Raw genomic sequence first — 22,818 nt, 5'->3', positions numbered from 1 at the left:
CAGCAGGGATGCATCAGGATTTGATTTCTGCTCAATTATCTGGTATATCAAACTATCCCTTACAAGTTGTCTGGAACACTTTTACACATTCACAAAGCAAATAATGATCATTATAATCGTAAGCGGCGGCCGGTCCGGTGCTAGCCTCCTCCTGGTTGTGTGTGTTGGCGCTGTCGGTGTGTGGAGTTGTATTTTTTTTCCTTTTTTCTGGTCATGACCCTCCAGGGTTGTAATCTTGTAATTTTTTCCTGCTTTATCAATAGAACTTCGCACCGTCTCGTACGAGTCGTTCAAAAAAAAATCATTATAATCGTAATAGGAGAATACGACTTTAAAAAGTAAAGTAATGAAGGCGATCGAAGAACCAACCGCTCTCAGACGAGAGATACCATTGCAGAACTGCATGCTTATTAGCTGCATGTGTGGTTTTGTACTGACCATCTCACTGCTCATGCAGTTCGTGCCTTCTAACTGTACATGTAAAAAGGATAAGTATCAGCGGTGTGAGTCCTGGGGCAAAAAGAGTGCCGCGAAGGCAGACTGCAGTGTGTGTGTGGCCCTGCCTCATGCATCTGCATTGACTGCCTTTTCAAAAATAAACGAAAGAGGGAACTGCAGTTTAGGGGTATTTTCTGTTACTAAAGTTTGATATGGCCACCTTTTACCGAATCTTTTTTACTTTAAATTAAATGATTTTATGTTGTTTGTACTTTAGAGTTTGGACTACTCAACTCCCTTATCCACATCTGCTCATCTAGCTTTCCCTCCAATAAAGGTGTGGCTTATGTAAATATGCAAGAGCTAAGCTGGTGTGCTAGAAGTCATTGATAAATCATCTTTTATGTGATTAAGTCGTTCTTTTTATTCATTAAGATTAAGATGGCATTACTGCGGTGCCGCATTACTTCGTATTTTCTATTCTACCGTTCTTTTTTTTGGAACGAATTGTTAGGTTGTTTTGAAGGGATTAAGGACGAAGAAAAAAAGAACACTATAATGCACCTCATTTAGTGAGATGGTGGTTGGCAATAAAATATAAAGGATAGGGGAAACGCTCTCTCCCTACGTCGCTCTCGCGCGGGCGGCTCAGTAAACCCTAGCCGCCCGCGCCTCCGCTCCTTTCCCCTCACCTCGCCGCCGCCGGAGCTCGCCGGCGGCAAGCAGGGAAGGCGACGGCGAGGCATTTCTTCTTCATGGCGTCCCCCTCCTCAGCGCGATGTGGACGGGGCGCCATTCCCTCACCGGTGCGGTCCGAGGCGGCCACGGCAGCGAGGTGTGGGGAGGCGGCAAATCCGGCGCCCCAAGGCTGGATCCGGCCATCCCTCACCTGGATCTGGCACGGCGGCGGGCGGCTGTGGCTCGGCCGGCCCGGCTCGAGCGCGGAGGCGGCGGACAACTGCGGCTCGGTGGCGACTCAGTGTGGCCCACCCGGGAGCGGAGGCGGCGGACGCTTGGGGCAGTGGTGGCGTGGCCGGCCCATGCGCGGAGGCGGCGGGCGCTTGGGGCAACGGTGGCGTGGCCAGCCCGTGCGCGGACGCGGCTCGACAGCGGCCGCTCAATGCGGCAGCGACGCCCCCGCTCACCCGCTCGCCCCGGCCGGCCGACGGCAGCCCAAGACGCAGTGACCGTGGTTCCCCGGTGTGTGAGCAGCCCTTGGGCTCGGTGGGCTGTCTTCCTCGGCAGCCAGGCCTCGGTGGCGGCTTGGCATCGGTGGCCGAGCAACCGGGATGCCAACGCGGTGGCCAGGTGAAGTGCGGCGGCCGGACAATGGGGGCGCCGGTCCGGAGCGGCAGTGCCACCGGCAGCCAGATGGCAGTGCAAAGGGAGCTGGCGGCGGTGTGTCGTCTTTCTTGTTACCAGTCAGCACCCTCGTCCTTCCTGGAGCTCATCCTCTTCTTTGCAGGAAGTTTCTAGGTTGGATTGAGGCAGCAGCTCGTCAGCGGGGGAAGCTCAGGCTGCCGAAGCAATGCTACCTAGTCCCGGGTTCTCCTTCAGCCAAAACTAGCGAGGCGGCCGGCGGGTGGTAGAACGGAGGGGTCCTGGGCCAACTCTCGGGGACGGTGGTTCAATGGAGTCGGCCGACGGAGGGGCATCGGTGTGGTGTGGTGGAAGCTGTGTGCTACCATCCGTCTGTGTGGTGGTTCTGAGTTGGACGGTGATTTGCAGTCAAGGTTGTAAGGTCCCAAGCGAAAGCCTAGTCTGGTGGTTCACCGGACTGGCGGCGGCTACGCCTTCGGGCGTCGTAACCTCATTGGGGCGTTGTCAAGGTTGCCCTCTCTCTTTCTTGACGAGCATCTCTGGGTGAAAACCACTTTTTAGATAGGCGATGGCATCATTCTGGATGTCGTGACCACCGTGGTGGCATCGTTTTTTGGAATCTCGTCTCTGTGGTGTTGCTGTAGGCCTAGCGGCATTCGGCTACGCTTAGCTGAGGTCGTTTGGTGCTAGGCTTCACCCTCAGTGGTTTGTGCTTGGGTGGTAGCGCATGGTGTGTGGCCATGCACCTTGGTGTATTGTGTTGTTTTTTCTTGTAACTTTTACTTCTTAATACATTCGGATGGCCTCTTTCGGCCTTCTCGGTGAAAATAAAATACAAAGAAATTAAACAATAGATGATTGTGGAATATGGAGTACTCTAGAAATGCTTGCCATTATGTGATGAAAAGTTGAACACATGTTGCCTTGATGGCGCATCACATCTCTAAATATGTTCTTTCTGTATAATTGTGTTGGAGAAGTGGGACCCCTCAAGATCCTGGGGTACCATGGGCCCTACTAAGACCAACAAGATCTACATCTTCAAGGTGTCAAGAAGAGAGTCAAAACCTATAAGATCTATATCTTTAAGGTGTTGAAGATGTCACTTGCAAGCATCGGCACCTCTTTTGAACCATGTCTATCGTGAACTTCTTTATCATTGACGTCTTTGAGAAGCTTTCCCAATGTAACAAGAAAATATTTACTTGGCAACGGGAGCCCCTAACATGTAGGGTGCCCTGGACACGTGGCTACCCCAAGCATAGTGGCCACGCCGGAACAAGGCTCGGGTGTCTCGACTCTCGAGGCCCTAGACAAGGGCACGAGCACACCCTCTCCACCGGGCTCTCCTGGGAAACCCGTACCCGCTGTGTTGCCAACTCTACTAAAGTCGTGTTCGATTGTGTGGGTTGGAATTTGGGAACCCTTCCCTAGGTACGCAAAATAGAACAAGGGATTAGCACATGACTAATTAAGTATTAGCTAAAAAAGTTAATGCTACTTCCATCCAAAAAGAGTGTAGCTTTTTACTGTTCATGTCCACATTTGACCGTCTGTATTATTTAAAAAAATTTTATGATTAGTATTTTTATTGTTACTAGATGATAAAACATAAACATTACTTCGTGTGTGATTATTTTTTATAATTTTTTTAAATAAGACGCACGAACAAACATTGGACATAGAAATCCACAATTGTACTTATAATGAGACGGAGGTGGTATGATTTCTTTAAAGCGAAAAAAATGCACCATTTACGAAAAAGGGTAGTAAAAGCTAAGAGGGAGTAAAGTTAGAAAAACGTTCTTAGTATGGAACGACAATGCAGCCCAAGTAAGCCCATCGATGTTGTGTTGAGTGGAAATAAAATGCACCCTATAGTTTCGTTGATATAGTTATAGCGAAACTTTGCCATGGTATTTTGTTTTATAAGCTTGTCTTATAGGCTATATCCCTAATGCAAATCTCAGTTCTAATCATGAGGATAATTGATCAGCCAACTCATCCAAGAGTCCAGGAATCTCGTCCAGGAAAAATCTTAAAAGAAATGGCAAGATGGAAGTTCAGCAAGTGGTGATTAATTGTAAAGAACTCAATATAAATTAGCTACATATAAGGATGATACAGATAATGCTGTCAAACAATGAATCAAATGTCATTCTCCACACTGCCACAACATTACAAGTAAACGAAAAGCATCACTAGTTTTTTCCCTACTAGACGATTTCTGTTAACCAGGTTAACAAGCAAGAAATCACAAGCTGCAGTTAACCTGTCACAAGATTTACCCTCATATTCCCCCATATTGCACCGATGCACTTCTGCCACGCCGATGCTTCCTACTTAGCCTTGGGATAAGTATTCAAATGGAAAGAACATGACAGGTCAGCTATGAACATAAGAATCTTCGTAGCAGCGACTGGTAGTAAATGCCGCCGTAACAAAACGCATAATGAGGCTATTTGGGAGCTACTCAAACTGTAATCTCTTTCCGGACTTCAGAATATTTGCAGCTACATGTTTTAATCCCTTACCCTCATCTTCACCAAAATGAATCATGAACCCAAGAATTCGACTTCCTTGCCCTGTAGCATCTTTAATCTTGCAGTGTTTCATCTTGCTTAACACTCACTCAGTTCCAACAGAACTTTTTCGGCGAGAAAAGCAACGCAGAAACACCAGACTAAGATCCTTCTGTCCTTAAATTACTAAAAGATACCACTCTGTCACTTATTTCTATTGATGAGACTGATGTGGCCAAGTCATCTTCCAAGTCTGCCATAAGGTCTGGTTCTGAAGCATCCGCCAGTGAACTCAACATGGTGACGACTTCAAATGTATCATCCAGGTAAAACCTAGCTTTGCTTGGCTTCTGGCCCACAGTACATGCAAACAGTGGAGTTTTTGGTGCAACAATGCTCCTTTTCATGACATCGGCAATATTTTCAAACATATCCTCATCTGACCTGTCATCACCAATGCATAATACAAAATCTGCCAGTTGCCCCTTCTCCTTCATTGATGTGAGTACTTTCTCAGCTATGAGCCCTTTGGTAACACCCTGCAGCACAAAGGAGTTTGAAGAAATAAATGAGGAATGCACACCAATGCATATATTACAAATGAAAAGCCTGGAGCAGGTGAAGTTAAACTGTTAAGTGACATGTATAGCATTAAACCATAAAGAAGGCCAACATAGGAAGTGTTCCATTGCAATTCACAAATTCTGTTTTAATCATGGAGACAATATAAAACAGCATTGTTTTAGTTATGATATCAGATATCTTGCATTTTGTCCAACAATAAGTCTACACCAGAATGCAAGGTGAACTGAAATTGAAAAGGCATAACAACAGGGTAAAGAAAATGTGAAGCCAACATATCTGCATCCATCATGATCACCCTGTAGCTCTATACCGTAATGGAAAAAAAAACGGTTTGTACGATTGATGCAAAAGAATTAGCTGGATCTCGAGGAGCATCATATAAATGAGAATTAAATGGTCAGGTTATTTGGTACAGAAACTGTTCTCCACAAAAGGCACAAAAATATGTGGTTTCATGATCAGAATAACAATGTACTTGTGAAAGGAATGTAAGAGATCAAGATAATGTACCTGAGGTTTGACTTCAACAATGAATTGGCCACTCTTGACTGAGACTGGTTCATTTGCTAATACACTTTCCAAGTGATCAAGCATTTCCTTTGCCTGGGAAGAGCCAAAACCTTGGTCAGCATCCTGATGGTGCCACACCAGTGCAGTTTCTTTAGTCTCAATGGTGGATCCGTCAGTTGATTCAGTATAAAGATCCATCACTGGCTTCGCCATTTGCATCCATCCAAAATCTGAGGTCTGTGCAGTGGTTTGCCATTCTTCATCTCTAGTCCACCTACATATTGAAAGAAATCATTCCATCATCCGTTTTTTTCGTAATTTCAAGAGGGAATCAGATGGGACTTCACTTATCATCAATGTCCTTGGCTACTCCCTGTCCCAAAATTTAGCAACCAAGTACTAAATTAAACACAACCTATAGTAGGAATCTAAACTCTACTAGGTTGTGTCTAATCTAGTACTCCCTCCATCCCAGAATATAAGAAGTTTTAGAGTTGGACACGGTTATTAAGAAAGTAGGTAGAAGTGAATGATGGAGGGTTGTGATTGGATGAGTAATGGAGGTAGGTGGGAAAAGTGAATGGTGGAGGGTTGTGATTGGTTAGGAAGAGAATGTTGGTGTAGAAGTTGTTATATTTCAGGACAAATCCTGAGGGTTAAAAGTTGTTATATTTTGGGACAGAGGGAGTACTAGGTTGCTATATTTTGGGACGGAGGGAGTAATAAAAACACAAGCCCAAATTGACAATTAAGAAGCACCTATAAATATTTGCTGATGCCATGGACTTTTACATAAAAGTAAGATCAGGATCTGCTACGCAAGTTCTAAAGATAAAATGCCCTCCATTCTGATAACATAAATTGTTATTAGCTCAGAATCGTATTTTGAAAAGGTGCATGTGGCACGCTTTATGCTAGTGCATAATGCAAGACTTTCTAGTATATATGGTAAAGTGCAGATTCTATTTTAGGAAAAAAGTGCAGATTGTACTGGCAATGAAAAGAAAGCTGACTACGGTTAAGGAATTGTACCTTAAGAAGTAGCCATGCTCTGCGGCAATGCCTAGCTTTGGACATGAGATAAGCTTTTTGCTCAAGTCATCCTTGCTTCTCCCGCTGACAATGAACACGGTGTTATTTCTATCTGCGCATAGGGTATTAATGATCCTCAGTAATTCTTCACTTGGATTCTTGTTGAGCGAAGCCTGTGGCACCAATGTGCCATCATAGTCAAGAAATATAGCCCTACTCTTTGATCTCTCATAGGACATTATAATTGAATCGAAATTAAGCTTTGTGAAATGTGGGTCTAGGGCCACCACCCTGAAGCCAAATCCCAATCCAATGCCCCAGCATGGTTTCCTAAAGTGATCCTTGCAAGCCCTCTCCAGGTCCTGTACAAAGCTCTTAGACCAATATGCAACATCATGGGTGCTGACATAACGGTAATGTTTTTCGTGCCTCAGCTGCTTTTCACGCTCTGACATTGAGATGGCCTCATTCAGTGCCTCTGCAGTTGCCTCGATATTCCACGGGTTAACACGAATGGCTCCACTCAGTGAAGGTGAGCAACCAATAAACTCCGACACAACCAACATGCTCTTCTTTGGTCCACTCACCTCTGGTGCACACTCAGAGCCAGGTATCCCCTCCCGGCAGACAATGTATTCATATGGGGTCAAATTCATCCCATCCCTCACAGCCGTCACCACAACACACTCAGCAACCGTATAATATGCAAGCCTCACCGCACTTGGCACGCTCTGGTCAATGAAAATCACTGGACTGTAACCTGACTGGCCAAACTCCTTGTTAATTCTATCACAACTCTCCCGAATCTCAGCCTGGACAGCCTCCAGATCCTTTCCCTTCCCTCGTGCTGGGTTTGCAATCTGCACCAACACAGCTCTTCCCTTCCACTTGGGATGCGTCCTCAGCATATTCTCAAACGCAAGAAGTTTTAAGTTGATTCCCTTGAAGATATCCATATCATCCACACCAAGTAACACGGACTTGCCCTCGAATTGCTGCCGCAGCTCAGCAACCTTCTTTTCTTTCTCGGACGATCGCAACACTGATTGCAATTGACCCATATGGATTCCCACTGGCATGATCTTGATTCCAACAGTGCGGCCAAAGTAATCCAATCCAATGTATCCACGCTTTGACTGGTACTCTATCCCCAGCATCCTACTACAGCAAGATAGGAAGTGCCTCGCATAATCGAATGTGTGGAATCCAATGAGATCGCAATTAAGCAGCGTTCTTAGGATCTCCTCTCGGACGGGCAGCGAGCGGTAGATCTCCGATGAGGGAAAGGGGCTGTGGAGGAAGAACCCGATGCGGAGGCGATTGAAGCGGCGGCGGAGGAAGGTGGGCAGCGCCATGAGGTGGTAATCGTGGACCCAAACGTAGTCGTCCTCCGGGTTGATGACCTCGACCACCTTCTCGAAGAAGTATTTGTTGGCGAGCACGTAGGCCTCCCACGCGCCGCGGTCAAACCGGCCATCGCCGGATGCGGCCGCCGGCAAGGCGGAGGCGAAGGGGAGCATGTAGTGGAACAGCGGCCATAGGTAACCCTTGCAGAAGTGCTGGTAGAATCGGTCGTAGAGCCCCGCGGGGAGGAACACGGGTGCGCATCCGAATCCATCGATGAGGCTCTGCGACACCTCGTCCTGCTCGCAGGCGGGCACGTCGGCGCGGAGCGTGCCGATGAAGAGCACCTCCATCTCGTCGGGGACGCCGTCGCGGAGGCGGAGGAGGAGCGAGTCGTCGTCCCACGAGAACGCCCACCCCCCCGCCGCGGCGCCCGGCCTCCGCCGCGCCACCACGGGGAGCTGGTTCGCCACGACGATGAGGCGCTCGCACGCCGCCGACGAGGGCACGTCGGAGGCGACGCTGCTCGTCGCCGCCGGCTCGTCGTCCTCGTCGTCCAGCTCCGACAGCGTCCCGGGCACCGTCATCACCCGCGTCATCCGCTTCGCCCCGAACGACCTCCTCCTCCCTCCCCCCGCCGGCCCCAGCGCCTCGAAGTTCCCCGCCGCGAGGTCCAGCAGGTTCGTGTACGACCTCGACATCATGGCTGAAACCCTAGCCCTCTCTCCCGATCCAAACCCTAGCTCTCCTCCTCCTCCTCCTCCGCGTCTTTGATCTGATCTACTCCCTTTTTCGCGTTTCGAGTTCGTAAGAAGAAGAGAAGAAAAAAAAAAATGGAGGAGGCGAGCGAGCGAGCGGCGAGGAAGACGAGCCCGCACAACACACGCGCACACACGCGGTATATTCCTCTCCCTCGGGGCGGGTGGACCCGGTCCACGGCGCCTCCCCCCGTAGACCCACCGACAGTGCGGGGCCCCGCATTCCGGTGAGCCTCTGGGTCCACCGTGGACCGGGCCTAGGGAGGTGATGCTGCATCGGGAAAAGAGGATAAGGTAGTGGGGAGGGGGGAGGGGGGCGCCCCCACACCCCGGTGCCAGCTGGCGTCACGCTGCCACCTGACACCGCGGGGCCCACCGGATGGACGTCCGGGATAGCGTTCGGTCGGTGTGGGGCCCACGCGATGGACGGACGAGGTGGACCGAGCAACCCATCCATACCTACAGTGGGGGGAGGGGTATTTTGGGAAATTCCTCACGAGAGGCTTTGAATTGAATTGCCCGGCGGTTTATGAGAGGTCTGGGTCGTCCTTTTCTTCTTTCTTCCCCCGGGTGAACGAACGAACGCCAAACAACAGCAGCAAAACGAGGGGCGCTTTTGCAGGGCGTGAAACACGTGTCCGGTAGCGGTGGGTGCCACGTCATATGTTGTTAAGCGTATCCATTGCGATTCGAAATTTTGGAATGCGATGAATTGGTTCGAATTTCAAGTATTAACACAAGCAAAAAATTATCGCAGAATATTATTAAGTGGTATGGATTTAAGCCCTATTTAGGTTGTGTTCGAGAACCTCTCTCTCTCTGGGCATGGAAAACAGCGTTGCCCATTAATATGTGATCAATTAAGTATTATTAATTAATAAAAACTTAAAAGTGATATGATTTTAAAAGCAATTTTTCTACAGAAGATTTTTGTAAAAAAAACACATCGTTTAACAGTTCGACAAACAATGGAGTAGAAGTTGGAAAAGTGAAAGAAAGAATACAGCCTTATAGTAAAGTAGCGAGTAAAGTAGCTTCTGCCCAGTTATAACTTCTTCCAAAATCTCTCACGTATAATTAAAAAATACTCTCATAACAGAAATAATATTTGAGAAAATGTTTCACCATAGCCTAATTATTGGAAAACCTTATCCACATTTCTTGAAAAGAAAAAACAACTCCTTATCCACATTAATTGCATGGTTGACTCATCGAGGCCACGTGGGCCGTCCTCAAGCTGTCTGCCGCAGATGACGTGGATGACCACGACCGTCCACGCCACGCCAGCCGCTTGCCTAGTAAGCGTCTAGTCAGCACACCATCCCCAACCAAGACAGCGTTGTGTTTTCCTTTCGTTTTTCTTTTCCACCTTTCAAGACAGTGTTGCTAATACTCTCCTCATCCTCCATGACAGCAGGTACAATAGCTATTAGCCAGCTATAAACATATTTTAATGAGATAGAAGATGAGAGAGAAGAGTAACGGGCTACAGATCTGTAGTCAGCTGCAACACGGACTTCAAGACGCGGTGTATTTATAATAGGTGAGATCATATATTAATAGTATAGTAAGCAACTATTGTATGAATTGGCTATTAGATTGGCTATAGCTGAATTGGAGCTACTAAGTAGGCTATACTATTGAACTTGCTCTAACAGTCAAGCATCCCAAAAAAAAAAAAAAGAGGATAAGAAGAAAGCAAAGCTTGATGTGCAATTAAGGGCGTGAGGTGCACCGACCACCTAACCAACTCCTCGTTGCAATTTCAGCAACAATTTCAGAAGCAGCATATCCCCTCGATTTTATTCGGATAACGTGAAAAGCTAATGCCTTTCTTTCTTTCCTTTTCTCTCCCTGACCTACATATCCAAATATCCAATGGTTTGTGTAGCTGCAACTTGGCCGATTCGAGAATAAAATGTGATGGCCCAGTTGGCCATGAAGACAATGGCAACTTGCATTGCATGAGTACTAGTCAAGGTTTTTTTTTTTTTTAAAAAAAAGTTTTTCTTGGCTGGAATCTGTCTCTCAATTGCTGCATCATGAGAGGAAGGATCAGTGGGGGCCAGTTTCTCGTTGGCCTCGGTGTTGCTGCAGCAGTATGATATTGTTTGTTATCTCTGAAGATTGTGTTTCCTTTTGGTTTAGTATAATAGTATTAGATCTACAGCATGCACCATCTCTCCAAAGTGCTTTTTAGCTTTGGTTAGTACTAGAGCCTAAGCAAAGCTGGTTTGTTATATTATGAAGCAAAGTTTTATTTCTCTCTCTCTTGGCTGTATTTTTTTGCTTCTGAAGTTAAAAATGCCACCTTTTCTCTGAATATCTTATATGGTCTGTATGTGGATGAGAAGAAGTCAAGGCTTGCACTGTCCATTTGGATTTGGGAAGAACCTCATCACCAGGGCCTGATTAAGATGTGTGCTTTGTCATTTGGGCACCATCTTAATCAGCAAAAAGCAGTGCATGATGGTCGCTAGTGATGATGGTGAGTGCGTCTGGCTTTAGTTGACACTTGCAGCAAGCAGAGTTGACAGTTACACTCATCCATAATATTGCAGATGTGGATTAGGATCGCTTTGAGGGTGGTTCCACTTTGAATACTGGAATTCGATTTTTTGGAGGGACCACAGATAGTATTCTCCCCTTTTGTCTCCTCTTTGCATTTCAATTTTCTTTTCAGATATGCCAGGACAGTAATCACCACTGTTTTTTCCTCCTTCTCTTTCAAGTTTGAAACATGGCTGCAGTGCTGCACGGTTTGAACTTCAGGTTTATCTGGTAAAGATCAAATGGTGAACTGAAAACAGTAGGTTTCCATCTTGTTCAGGCAGAGCTGTGTTTATAAACTTCAGAATCTGTATTACTCCTGGTCGAGGTAGAAGTTGATACTTGGAAATTGGAATGATAAACAGATGATTGATATTCTCGTTGTTTATACACAGGACAAGCTACAGGTTTTTGCAGAATTAAAATGCATACGAATGCAAAGAGAATTTGTCCTCTGCTTGCAAGAGGCCAATGATATACTGTAGGAGAAGACCAACAAAAAGATCCCTGTAAGAGATTCTGGGCAATGTTCAGAGTTCAGAGACTTGCAAACTCTCAGATGATGGACAGTGTCATCGACCATAACCCGGTCAGAATGTCTCTATACCAATTTTAGTATTCTGCACAAATCTGACGACGTGATATATATCATAATCGAGCTGAAAAGATTGGCATTGGGTAGCTACAAACAGCAACTTGACAGGCTATAATAATCTCATACTATACTCCTACTTGAAAAGGATTCAAAAGATTGCTTCTTTATACTGTACTGATGATGATAGAACTGTACCTAGCTAGCCACAGTATAGAATTCAGTCTAGGTTCTTCAGACTTGCCAATGGCTAGAACAAGAATAAAAACAGAGACACCTTTTGAACTGAAGAAGCAACCATCAAAATAAAAAGGCTCGTGAATTACGGTATCTTGGATGGCATCGTACAGGACATACAGTACATGCTCGATCTCAGCAAAGAGTGCACCCAAGTTGTCCATTTGGAGTCGCATGTAGCTACCCCTGGACCAACCAATATGCTCCTACAAATGCTAATTACTAGTACTTATAATGTAATCACCTGCCGTACAAACCGGTTCAAAATCTTAATTTTCACCGTGCTAACAACGCTTCACACGACAAATTTTCAGCTGTCAAACACTCACACTTGCATTGCCGTATCCCAATGTAAAATCTGTGAAAAGAGAGTAGCATAATTTACAATGTGCAGAGCCATAGCCCTGGCGGGGACTTTGTTCAAACGATCATGGTCAGGCAAAGCAGCTGCACAAGAGCAAACACAAGCAGAAGCAGTAACAAATGCAGCAGCAAGGACTGAAGAAAAACAAAAGCAAAAGGGAGCAAAGAAACCGTAGTAACAGCTTATAGCTTTCAGCCATCACTACACTTTTGCCTCTTCTTTGTCTCCTTCACTACACTGTGACTGACTGTTTTGTGCATTGCATCGGCAAAGAGATGTTTTGAGAGGGGACGGCAGAAAGTACAAGGGTTGCACAAACAAAGTTGCTGATTAATGAATGGTTGAATCATGGCTGTTTCTGTGTCACTGTGGAGTGGGGCCCTAGTTGCATCGGACACTGGTTTCTGAAGCCGCCAGGGGCTTTCGAAAATCTATGTGTCCATGCATGCCAACATTGGCTTCAGAGCTCAGATCACGCCTGTCTGAAAATGAAGCGTGCCGACTTTGTTTTGGCTTTGCCCCTTTACTGTAGTCTCTCTATTGCTAGTATTGTCGGTAGTATTAGATAGAAGTGATCTTAACCATTACTAATTTATAAATTATACTATTAATAAAAAAACTTATTCTATTATCAACCATTACTTTCTCCGTTCGTCCTAATATATAAAACCTAGTAATATCATATCGAACGTACTATGAAATAGGATAGATATAAGTCCAGTTTTTGTAATAATAAGTCATGACTAACATATTAGATTAATATATATTGAAACGGAGAGAGTATTATAATTAGATTAGAAAGATGAATGATGTATATTGATTCTACTACCACAAACAACCATGGTAAAATACCAGCATGTGTCTCTCTGTTTTTTTTAAAGATGAATGTTTTAAAGCCCAAGTTCCGACAGTGGCAGTGACCTAACCGCCAAAACTTGCACGCTTTAAAATCGGCCTCGCGTCTCGTCGTCTCACTTCACTCGCAGAGTTCGAGCTGGTCACGAGCAGCAGCGCAGAGCTGAGCTGAGCTGATCAGTGTAGCTGACAAAGTGTAGCCATGGGATGGGGGATCAGGAGGCAGCCGCAGCAGCAAGCGGCGGCGGCGGCGGCGGAGCGAGGGGGAGGAGGTAAGGGGAAGGCGGCGGCGTTCTCGTTCTCGCCGCTGTCGTGGATCGCCAAGCTGACGGCGAGGTCGTCGCACGGGAAGTGCGGTGGTGCCAAGCACGCGCCGGCGGCGTCCATGGCGGGGCCTTCTTGTCGTCTCCCCAAGCGCGCCGCCGCCGCCGCCGCGAGCTCGAGCTCGGTGGTGGCGGCGGTCGACGACGTCGCCGCGGGGAGGTCCAGCCCGCCGCGCCGCTCACCCGTGGACGTCGCCCCGCGGCGGCTGTCCGTTGGCAATGACAGTGCCGAGGCCGTGGCGCGGCGGCTCTGCCAGCAACAACGCCGCCGCCGCCGCCACTGCTCCCTCGGCGGCGACCGTGACCTCCCGCCGCTCGGCCACCTGATCCCCTTCTCCCTCGCAGGCTCCCCAGCTTCCCAGCCACCGGAGAACGCCGCTGCCGCCGCCGGCGGCGGCGCGACACCGTCAGACACCGACGCCGGGGCCAAGCTGCGGACGCGACGCCACCGGCGCCGCGCGCACCGCCGCCGCCGCAGCAGCCTGGGCGGGAGCGGCAGGCGGTCGTTCTCCGTGTCCGGGAGGATGCCGGCGGTCCGGATACGGCCACCGCGCGCGGCCGCCTCGGCGCCGGAGCTGGAGAGGCTGGCGGTGGTGCGGCGCACGCGCGACCCGCAGCGGGCGTTCCGGGAGTCGATGGTGGAGATGATCGCGAGCAGCGGCGGGAGCATCGCGGCGCGGCCGGAGGAGCTGGAGCGGCTGCTGGCGTGCTACCTCGCCCTCAACGCCGACGAGCACCACGACTGCATCGTCAAGGTGTTCCGCCAGGTCTGGTTCGAGTACATCAACCTCCACCTCCACCTCTCCCGCCGCCGACGAGCTCGCCATTGCTGACGCACTGTGTCGGTCAGCTCCCCTGTTTGCGTGACACGTGTCCTCGTTAGCTGCTAGATTCCGATCAAAATCTTGCTCAAATGCTCATTAGCTGCAGCTAATGGTGAATGAAATGCACGTGGATTTGAGGTGTTCTTGTACAGTGGATCTAAATATGTGTATTTTGAATTTGTTATCAAATGGAGGGGAGACGGAAAAAAACAGGGTTTCGATGTTGTGGTTTTGTGCGTATATGGCACGCTGGCAGCTGTAGATTCCTCCGAATTCACCAGTTTCTAGAATTCAAAATTTCAAACTCGAATACGTACTTGGTCTCCTTGCTGTTAACTACTACTCCTAGTAATATTTCTACTTGTACAATAGCGAGGGGAAAAAATGTCAATATTTTCTACTCGTACCAAAGCAATGGGGGAAAATGTTAAAAAAAAGGAGAGAGAAAAGTACCAATATTTCTACTTGAACAAAAGAAACCAGTAAAGCAAGGGGAAATGTAAAAAAAAATGGAGAGAAAATAGTAAAGCAAGGTGAAAAAATGTCAAAAAACTCGTACCAAAGCAATGGGGGAATGTTAAAAAAAGGAGAGAGAAAAGTACCAATATTTCTACTTGAACAAAAGAAACCAGTAAAGCAAGGGAAAATGTAAAAAAAAATGGAGAGAAAATAGTAAAGCAAGGTGAAAAAATGTCAAAAAACTCGTACCAAAGCAATGGGGGAAAATGTTAAAAAAAGGAGAGAGAAAAGTACCAATATTTCTACTTGAACAAAAGAAACCAGTAAAGCAAGGGGAAATGTCAAAAAAAAATGGAGAGAAAATAGTAAAGCAAGGTGAAAAAATGTCAAAAAAAACAAATATATTTGGAGATGCGGGGTATCGATCCCCGTACCTCTCGCATGCTAAGCGAGCGCTCTACCATCTGAGCTACATCCCCAACCTGCTATAATTTTGTACAAGATTATTTATATTAGTTTATATAAAGCTCATTGAAGTACTAAACTACTCCAATTCATACGATCTGTACTGAAAAAGTGATAATAGCACCAAGTAATCTCATGATGATTTCTTTTACAAAGTTTGCATGCACATCCAAAACTTGCCCTCTAGCTAGACTAGCTATAGTAGCTCAAAAGATTTCTTCATTCATAGTAGTTGAACAGCAAAACTATGTAGTAGTACCACAAACGAATGTGCAGGACTTGGAAGCATGTCCCTTCTGGGGAACAAGAACAAGATAACAACAGAACTTCACATTGGTGCTATTATCACTTTACCGATTTGAAACATGTTGTTCATCAGTTTACAACTGTATCCCTTCTATGCATGTTAATTCAAAGAAACTTAAGGAGGGTTACATCAGTATTCAGTAGTAGTTGCTTTGCCGCGGCTTAATATTTCTTTGCCTGTAGTAAGTGTAGTTAACTAGTACTAAACAAGGCTGCTCTCATGACAAAAAAAATTCTAGTAACTGCCTCCTGAAATTGACAAGGGCCAGGACGAGCTGTATAAACACAAGAGGAAAGTTAATGAAGGAAACTGAAGCTCCAGTGCACATCATCCTCCTGTGAACTGTTAGTTTTCGGAAATGTCATCGCTTTGCCCCCAGTATGTCCTATGTTGTATAAATTGCTGGATTTGAGGTTAGCTCCCTGTTGGTCAGAAACAAAACCCAATAAACCACAACTGGCTGACTACTGGAACCATCTACCTAATCTGAACTCGAACGGTTTCAGAGACGACGGTGCCCTTTTGGTGTTCTTGTACTTTTTCCTAGCTAATCCACTGTCGCTAACACTACCTCCAAAAACATTGTCATGAGCTTCTGCGAATTCCTCTGAAAATGGTTCAAGGGGAACATCACTATCATCCTTAGCCTTTCTCTTTTGCTTCTCAAGCTGCTTGACGTTTTCGGAGATTTGATGAAGTGTCCGGTTTATCTTGGAAAAACTCCGCTCCACAGGCTCCACGACGTGGGAAACTGTATATTTGACATCATCAACCATCTGAAAGGTAAAAGAGAGAAAAATGTGAATTTGGAAGAGAAATAATATGATAGGTACAGGTGACTATAACATCAAAATGAGAAGCATACAATTTCACCACTTCCTAAAACGACATCGCGAACACTCTGAGGGAAACTCAATCGCCGGTCCCTGGAATCAGGACGAGCAGCTTGCATGATTGCTACATTGTCAATCTCTCGTTCTTCTTCAGGATCTGGAGCTCCCAGAGATGCATAATCAGACATCACAGCAACATTGCTAACACTTCTCTCCCCACGTCTGTAAGGTTTAGCTGGAAATACTTTCAAATGAACCACTGCAGCCACCCCCATCTGCCATACAAGGGATACAAAATGCTTTGGGAATCATCTTACATAAAACATTATTTATTAAGAAATTAGATATCAGAGTAGGGTCATACTCTGCAGTATATCCCATGCTAATGAAGCAAAAAACAAAATATCCTCAATTGTGTAATAGAAGTTGATGTAGTGCAGAAAATAAAAAAGAAAAAAAAAAGGTTCCCTAGTGCAAAACATGGCAGAATAAAGTTCACAGAAAATACAAGCGCAGCAATATTGATAAGCAGGTATTGAGCTCTCAGTCACATTCTCATGCAGCTACAACTATATTGAAAACAGCATAAAAGAAAGCCATAGAGAACCAATTTAAAAAGATGAACAAATATGATGATCTAGACAATACCAGGGTCCCACTGATAAGGACTATGCAGACTATGCAGGCTTACAACTACGTACAGGGTACATGCTAGCAACCAACCCGAAACTAGTAAGTATGAAAAGCCATAATGGATAATGCATACCTCAAGGCATATGATGTAATCCTGGATACGTGTTTGAAATCTTTGCGCCAAATGTCCTTTAAAAAGGCCAGTTGAAAAAAGAAATGCAACAGCAATACCTTGCCACCATGTCAAAAATACAATGGATTTGAAGGTTAGAAACTTAGACAGGGGCTTAATAGGTTCCAACTTCTCCTTGGTAGCAGTATAAAATTGTATTAGACAGTATAATGCCCATGTCTGGCTGAAATTTAGGACAATGGCCAAATATGGGTACCTGCAGAAGGATTGGAAATTTGGTGAGAATGCAGAAACTTGAAACATCTTGGCCAGCCTCCAACAAGAATCATGGCTTTTGCATAAAATGACTTAAATAATACACCATCCATCTTATTACAGAGCAGGACAAACAGAGGGCGGGACTGAAAATTAATGGAACAGAAGCCCCAGGAAGAGGAAATGACTCCTACCCGTATCTCCATGCAAATTTTCCTTCCCCATAGATCCCAATAAGTTGCATAAAAATTGCCAAGATGGCACAAATAGGCTTCAGTATCATCTACAGAAAAGCATGCTCAATCAGAACCATTAAGCGGAATCAGCAAATGGTAAAGAGAGCTGCCTTCATGATTACACTTACATATTGCACAATCCCAACCTTCACAGCATGGTAAAAATCAGGACCAAGGTACCAATTTCTCATAAACCAGTTTAATGGGAAAGGATGCTTCACAATACCATAATCATAATCAACATCTAGCAGAGGAGAACTCTCACTGAATTGAAATCGACCCTCCATGAATCTGATTGTACTTTCCTCCCCACCTTAAATGACAGAAGTTCCGGTCAAATGAACGTTGAAGGAAAATATCTTAGCAAAGCTGGAAGCATCGTATGCTAAAAGATTATACTTTTCACACTAACCCTCTAATGAAGCAAGCGCTATGCATTGGCCAAATTAAAGCAGGAAGCAGAATAATGTACTTCATCAGCACTCTTATGGAACTTTATAGTATGTCAGTACAACTTTTAAAAAGCATAGAAAAAATATACCCCAAAGTGAAACTTCAATTCAGTTAAGTTGCATTAGATGATGAGATTTATTTTTATACGTGCAAGTGAAACACTAAGGTCATGATTATGAATAACTATTGCTCAAAAGTTCAAAACTTATCAGCTAAGAATCCTGACCAAAAAAAAAAAAATCATATATACCCACCTAAACATGCTATGAGATATCTCTCAAAGCAATACATGGCGAATGCCTCATAACAGTCCCGCATCAGTTCACATATAAATGCAACATTTGAGTTCAGTAATGAGAAGAACTGCAAAAAGAACAAGAAAGGTCATTCTATCAGGAATGAAAGAAATAAACCGAAGTTTTTATATACAACACATTCAAGTTGGCAAAAACAAAATGTGGTACAGGAAGGGAACCATACATTACAAAGTGATAGCAATGTATCTTAAAGAGAATACATTTCAGAGAACAGAGTTACTGGCTACTTTAAATAAGTAAATAATTTTGGACTAGCTCGATTTCCCATGCTCAAGATGGACACAACTAAAACAGTGTGACTATATAATGAAATGGTCAAATATATTCTAAACTCTAGCAAGATATAACATGGATTACTACCACACAGTATGTAGTAAAACGGTTAAAATGAAGCTTATCTTATCCCTTCCCAAAATATTTGGAGTCCTATTCTTATTCCAAGTATCAGAACTGTGACACACTAATTTAACCGCAATAGCAGTACACCACCAATATGCTGGAAGGAAGGTAAAAGCATCTGGGTATACTTACTGATTGAACAGCATATACTGGAACCATCAGAATGAGACCAATCAAGAACTTTTGCTCCTGCAACAGACAAAGTAATTAATTGACCAAAATAACAGCACAGGTGAAAAGAACAGGAAGGGATCCCTTATTCCTGTCTAAAATCTTCTATATCAAAATAATTATTCTAATAATTCTGATGAAATAATGAAAGAAAACTACCTCAGGTTGATGGTATGCGCAGAGATGCTCAAATATTAGAAACAAGGATAAAACAAGTGAAGCGGTCACAGATATTCCTGCACTCACAATTGGCCAGCTCGGTAATGACTCTGACAATGAAACAAAGCCAGGAGAAAACATTTTCCCTGATCGACCCAAACAACTGCTCACATGTATTAACACGAAAAAGAAACGGACAACATTTTTCATTGCCATATTGCGAGACACAGTGCCGTGGGTAAATATTGTGATCTGTTCTCTTGAGCTGAAATTCCTGCCTTTCTTCTTCTACAGGCTAGAGAGTCCCAGGATTCAGAAAATGAGGAGCAAATCTTTTGTTGTACTTCTTTGGTATGAAAAAGCTCTCTTTAGTCTTCTGTAGTGCGTCTTTGTGGAGCATGCTGCTCCTTCCCTACAAATTCAATTTTTGAATGATTTAAAATCAGAGGCATAACAGTGATGATTTTAGGCTAAAAACTGTCTTTTGCTTTTAAAATATTGTGACACAACTTCTGGCAGAAATATAAAGGAGCAATGATAAATATCTATTAGTTATCACGGAATTATAGAGCGTAAAAGTAAACAAGGAAAGAAATTGTCAACATCTAAAAGATCACTCAAAACCCATCCATTTCAGATAATTCCACTATCAAACCTAGCATAGCCAGTTTCCCAATTTTCTTAAGTTTTTGAATAATTAGAATACTGAATTATGGACTTCACTTCAAGCAAAGTCTGGATATGCACAATTCTATTACCTGCAAATGAAATAGTACATTATAAAATTTCCACACATGAGCACATTGCTCCCTTCGATTCAGTAAAAGTAACAAACAGACCACCAAAAACTGTTCTTACAGCTATAACTAAATTGTTATCCAACATGTTACAAACAACTCCTTCCTGTTGATTTTGAAATTATATCCACATTGTTCATTATTAGTTACCAGAGGGTGTATAAACATGATAGCCAATAACGGGAGGTTTTAATAAAAGCAGAATTACAAAGATCATTGTTATCTAAAAATACATATCTGAATTCACTGTTCAAAGATCCTGTGTCCCGGTTTCCAAGAACAAAGCCATAAAGCATAGCTATTAGTTAAACTCTAGAATTCATGAGTCTCCAGAAAGAAAAGGCATCAAGCAAAGGATCAAAGCAAAATACAAACACATACCAGTAACCATAGCGGCAAACCTTCGTGACTCTTGTCATACGCTTAAAGCATGCTCTAATTATTAATATTAATAATGATACATCTTATTTTCATTCCCAAGAACTGTGTGGCTAATCTTTGTAAGAGAGAAAATGATTAACTTAGCCCTCCAATTCAAACTAGCGAATGGCGACTGCTCATATACTTACCTAATTTGATTCGATAAGCAACATAAGACTTCAGGACACACTGCATGTTATAGGTTACCATGTACAGCAGAAAAAAAAAACTATTAACAAGATCTAACTGCTCTTCTCAACAACTGGTCCACAACCAAACCACCAACCAATCAACAGCATCACAGATAAGGAAATGACGAGAGCAACCGTAAATTGATGGAATAACTAAATCAGCGTTTACAAAGTCCACGACGCAACTTACAAACAGATCGCACGGGTTAGTAATCACAAATTAAGCCCCCTGCTCCAACCAAATAGCAATTTGGCGACCACTCCACTGACCGCAGGAGCTATAGCACGGGACCAACATCTAGTCATCTACACGAACTAACTTAGTATAGTAGTAATAATTCACGATTACAGATTCCATGGCTCCGTGGAAGAAAAAAAAATTCAGAACACGCATTTGTTCAGAACCACTCAAAACTCTACTAGCACATTGGGCTCCCGATCCCCCTCCCCCCCCCCCCCCCCCCCCTAACCTCCGCGCAAATATCACACTGCATTGACGAAAGGAATCAACGATTCGTGCGGCAACCCGCTCCCCCTCCGCCGCACGCCCAAACCATCCTATTCCAAAGTCCAAAACCACGCGGCGGCGGGGTCGGCGGCAACGCATCTCTACCCGACACTCCCGGCGAATCGAACAGCAAGCGAATTGGATCGGGAAGCCGAGCCGAGATGGGGGGGAGGAGAGGGAGAAGGCGGGGGGCACCTGTGGATCGCCGAGGCGGACGAGCAGATCGCGCCTAGGGTAGAGAGGAGAGGAGAGGAGAGGAGGAAAAGCTTCCGCCTCCGCGCCTCCACTTCCAACGAGGGAGACGAATTTGTCTGGCGCTTGTTTTTTTTTTTATTTTTTTTCGCTTTTCTTTTTCTTTTGTTCGAAGAAATCTCGGTTCGACGCGACGGGTCTCTCTTGTGCGCCTCCGCCGCTGTTTGCACGACTCCACCTTACGAGGAGGGCCCACGTGTCAGCGGCAGGGACACGTGGGGCCCACGTCCTACGTGGCACGGGTAAACGAGGTGGTCGCCGCCGCCGCCGTGCTGTGAATAGTCCGCTATGAGGTGGGCCCGGTGGGGCCCACTTTGAGGAGACCCCAGCTCTACTCCACGGATCGGCTGATGGGCCCACCAGCCGCACGAGGCCACGGGCCGAGCCACGGACGGAGGCCCATGGATAAAAAGGTAAACGGGCACGCGGATGGTGGGTCCGCCGTTTTTCCGGTTGTGAGTGAGGTGGTGAAAAGTCGCTGTCCTGGTGACCTGTCTAACCAACCGTCTCCACGAAGATTCAAAATTTAGATTTGGCGTTGTTTGTTTTTATCAATTTTGGGATAATATATACAGACAATTTTTTACAACGAATATGTCTTATATAAATAGAGTTATATAGCCATAGTAAGTATGCACCTGCCCATGCTCGTAAAGATCCTTGGTGCTTGACAATTTTCGAGCGTATCTTCAATTAGGGAGAACATGCTGAGTTGCAGAGGCTGAGATTTTAATATGTTAGACCTGTTCACTTTGATGTCATTTTCAACATTACCAAATTTTGATGAAGTTAAAAAAAAAAAGTGGCTACATTTAGTTTGTTGTCAAATTTTGATAACTAAATAAGAAATACTGCCAAAATTTTGGTAAGATTTTTTTTGGCATCAAAGTGAACAGGCCCGTTATCTTTAAAAAGATGAACATGCTAAATGAAAAGTGAATTCTTCTCTTGTAACAGGCTCTGTCTAAATGATATTTTTTCATGAATCATTACTTATGAAATGTTTTATTATTCATTTTGGTATCAAGTTATCTCATGTAAAATTATAAATTAACTCTTTATCTCTTTTACTCGTTGGTTACGATATATACACAGTTTTTCCCTCAAAAAAAATATATACACAGTTTGAAATGTACGTGCTTGAACATGATTGTTTCTAATTGTGTATTTGTAATAAATTACAATGACATGGTTTTTTATGATATCTTTATTCATTTTGTATGTTTGATTGCATTTACTGTGTCCCATGAGAGGTAGAGGAAGAGATAGATAACGATCTACTCCCTCCATTCCAAAATATAAGGCACAACCACCCTTAACCCAAAGACCAAGAAATAATTATTATCATCTTGTAGTTTGGATCATCCTAATAAATACAATGCATGCATCCAATAGAATTAGAGGATGTGAGAGTGAAGGATTTAAAGAATTAATAATTTAATGGAGAAGATGTCATAGTTAATTGTATGCATGCATGTATGTCTTATATTATGGAACATTAAAAAAGTGGTTGTGCCTTATATTATGGAATGGAGAGAGTAGCTTTATTCATTTGAGCATGTTATTTTAACAAGTC

The 22,818-nt window shown here is 44.6% G+C and overlaps 3 protein-coding genes and 1 non-coding gene across 4 annotated transcripts; 1 reads left to right on the top strand and 3 right to left on the bottom strand.

Annotated features, from left to right (window-relative positions):
* Window positions 1–3,835: 3,835 nt before the first annotated feature.
* On the bottom strand, window positions 3,836–8,614 carry LOC127773590 (probable alpha,alpha-trehalose-phosphate synthase [UDP-forming] 7). Its single transcript, XM_052299712.1, has 3 exons — window positions 6,408–8,614; window positions 5,376–5,649; window positions 3,836–4,819 (listed from the first exon to the last, which is right to left on the bottom strand). Exons 1-3 carry the CDS (start codon window positions 8,453–8,455, stop codon window positions 4,442–4,444), a joined length of 2,700 nt encoding a protein of 899 aa, XP_052155672.1. The 5' UTR covers window positions 8,456–8,614; the 3' UTR covers window positions 3,836–4,441.
* Window positions 8,615–13,189: 4,575 nt separating this feature from the next.
* LOC127774530 (uncharacterized) lies at window positions 13,190–15,040 on the top strand. The gene has a single exon (XM_052300790.1). The coding sequence runs from the start codon at window positions 13,310–13,312 to the stop codon at window positions 14,261–14,263; it is 954 nt and encodes a 317-aa protein (XP_052156750.1). The 5' UTR covers window positions 13,190–13,309; the 3' UTR covers window positions 14,264–15,040.
* Window positions 15,041–15,119: 79 nt separating this feature from the next.
* Window positions 15,120–15,192, bottom strand: TRNAA-AGC (transfer RNA alanine (anticodon AGC)). The gene has a single exon. It is a non-coding gene; the product is annotated as a tRNA-Ala (tRNA).
* Window positions 15,193–15,493: 301 nt separating this feature from the next.
* On the bottom strand, window positions 15,494–21,426 carry LOC127774588 (protein LAZ1 homolog 1). Its single transcript, XM_052300857.1, has 9 exons — window positions 21,186–21,426; window positions 19,075–19,486; window positions 18,877–18,933; window positions 18,283–18,391; window positions 17,704–17,888; window positions 17,534–17,622; window positions 17,085–17,340; window positions 16,351–16,593; window positions 15,494–16,261 (listed from the first exon to the last, which is right to left on the bottom strand). Exons 2-9 carry the CDS (start codon window positions 19,288–19,290, stop codon window positions 15,950–15,952), a joined length of 1,467 nt encoding a protein of 488 aa, XP_052156817.1. The 5' UTR covers window positions 19,291–19,486; window positions 21,186–21,426; the 3' UTR covers window positions 15,494–15,949.
* Between the last annotated feature and the right edge of the window lie 1,392 nt (window positions 21,427–22,818).

This window comes from Oryza glaberrima, chromosome 5 (genome assembly GCF_000147395.1).
Source record: "Oryza glaberrima chromosome 5, OglaRS2, whole genome shotgun sequence".
In the NCBI taxonomy this organism is placed as follows: domain Eukaryota; kingdom Viridiplantae; phylum Streptophyta; class Magnoliopsida; order Poales; family Poaceae; genus Oryza; species Oryza glaberrima.
Note: the sequence above shows the minus strand (reverse complement) of the source record. Positions and strands in the feature narration are given on the sequence as shown.

Coding starts and splice junctions, on each gene's coding strand:
- LOC127773590 (XM_052299712.1), bottom strand. CDS start 8,455: ATGATGTCGAGGTCGTACACGAACCTGCTGGACCTCGCGGCGGGGAAC. Junction 5,650..6,407: donor GAGCATGGCTACTTCTTAAG/GTACAATTCCTT, acceptor TTCAATATGTAG/GTGGACTAGAGATGAAGAAT. Junction 4,820..5,375: donor TTGTTGAAGTCAAACCTCAG/GTACATTATCTT, acceptor TTTGTGCTGCAG/GGTGTTACCAAAGGGCTCAT.
- LOC127774530 (XM_052300790.1), top strand. CDS start 13,310: ATGGGATGGGGGATCAGGAGGCAGCCGCAGCAGCAAGCGGCGGCGGCG.
- LOC127774588 (XM_052300857.1), bottom strand. CDS start 19,290: ATGGCAATGAAAAATGTTGTCCGTTTCTTTTTCGTGTTAATACATGTG. Junction 16,594..17,084: donor ATTACATCATATGCCTTGAG/GTATGCATTATC, acceptor CTTGTATGGCAG/ATGGGGGTGGCTGCAGTGGT. Junction 16,262..16,350: donor TTTTAGGAAGTGGTGAAATT/GTATGCTTCTCA, acceptor TTTACCTTTCAG/ATGGTTGATGATGTCAAATA.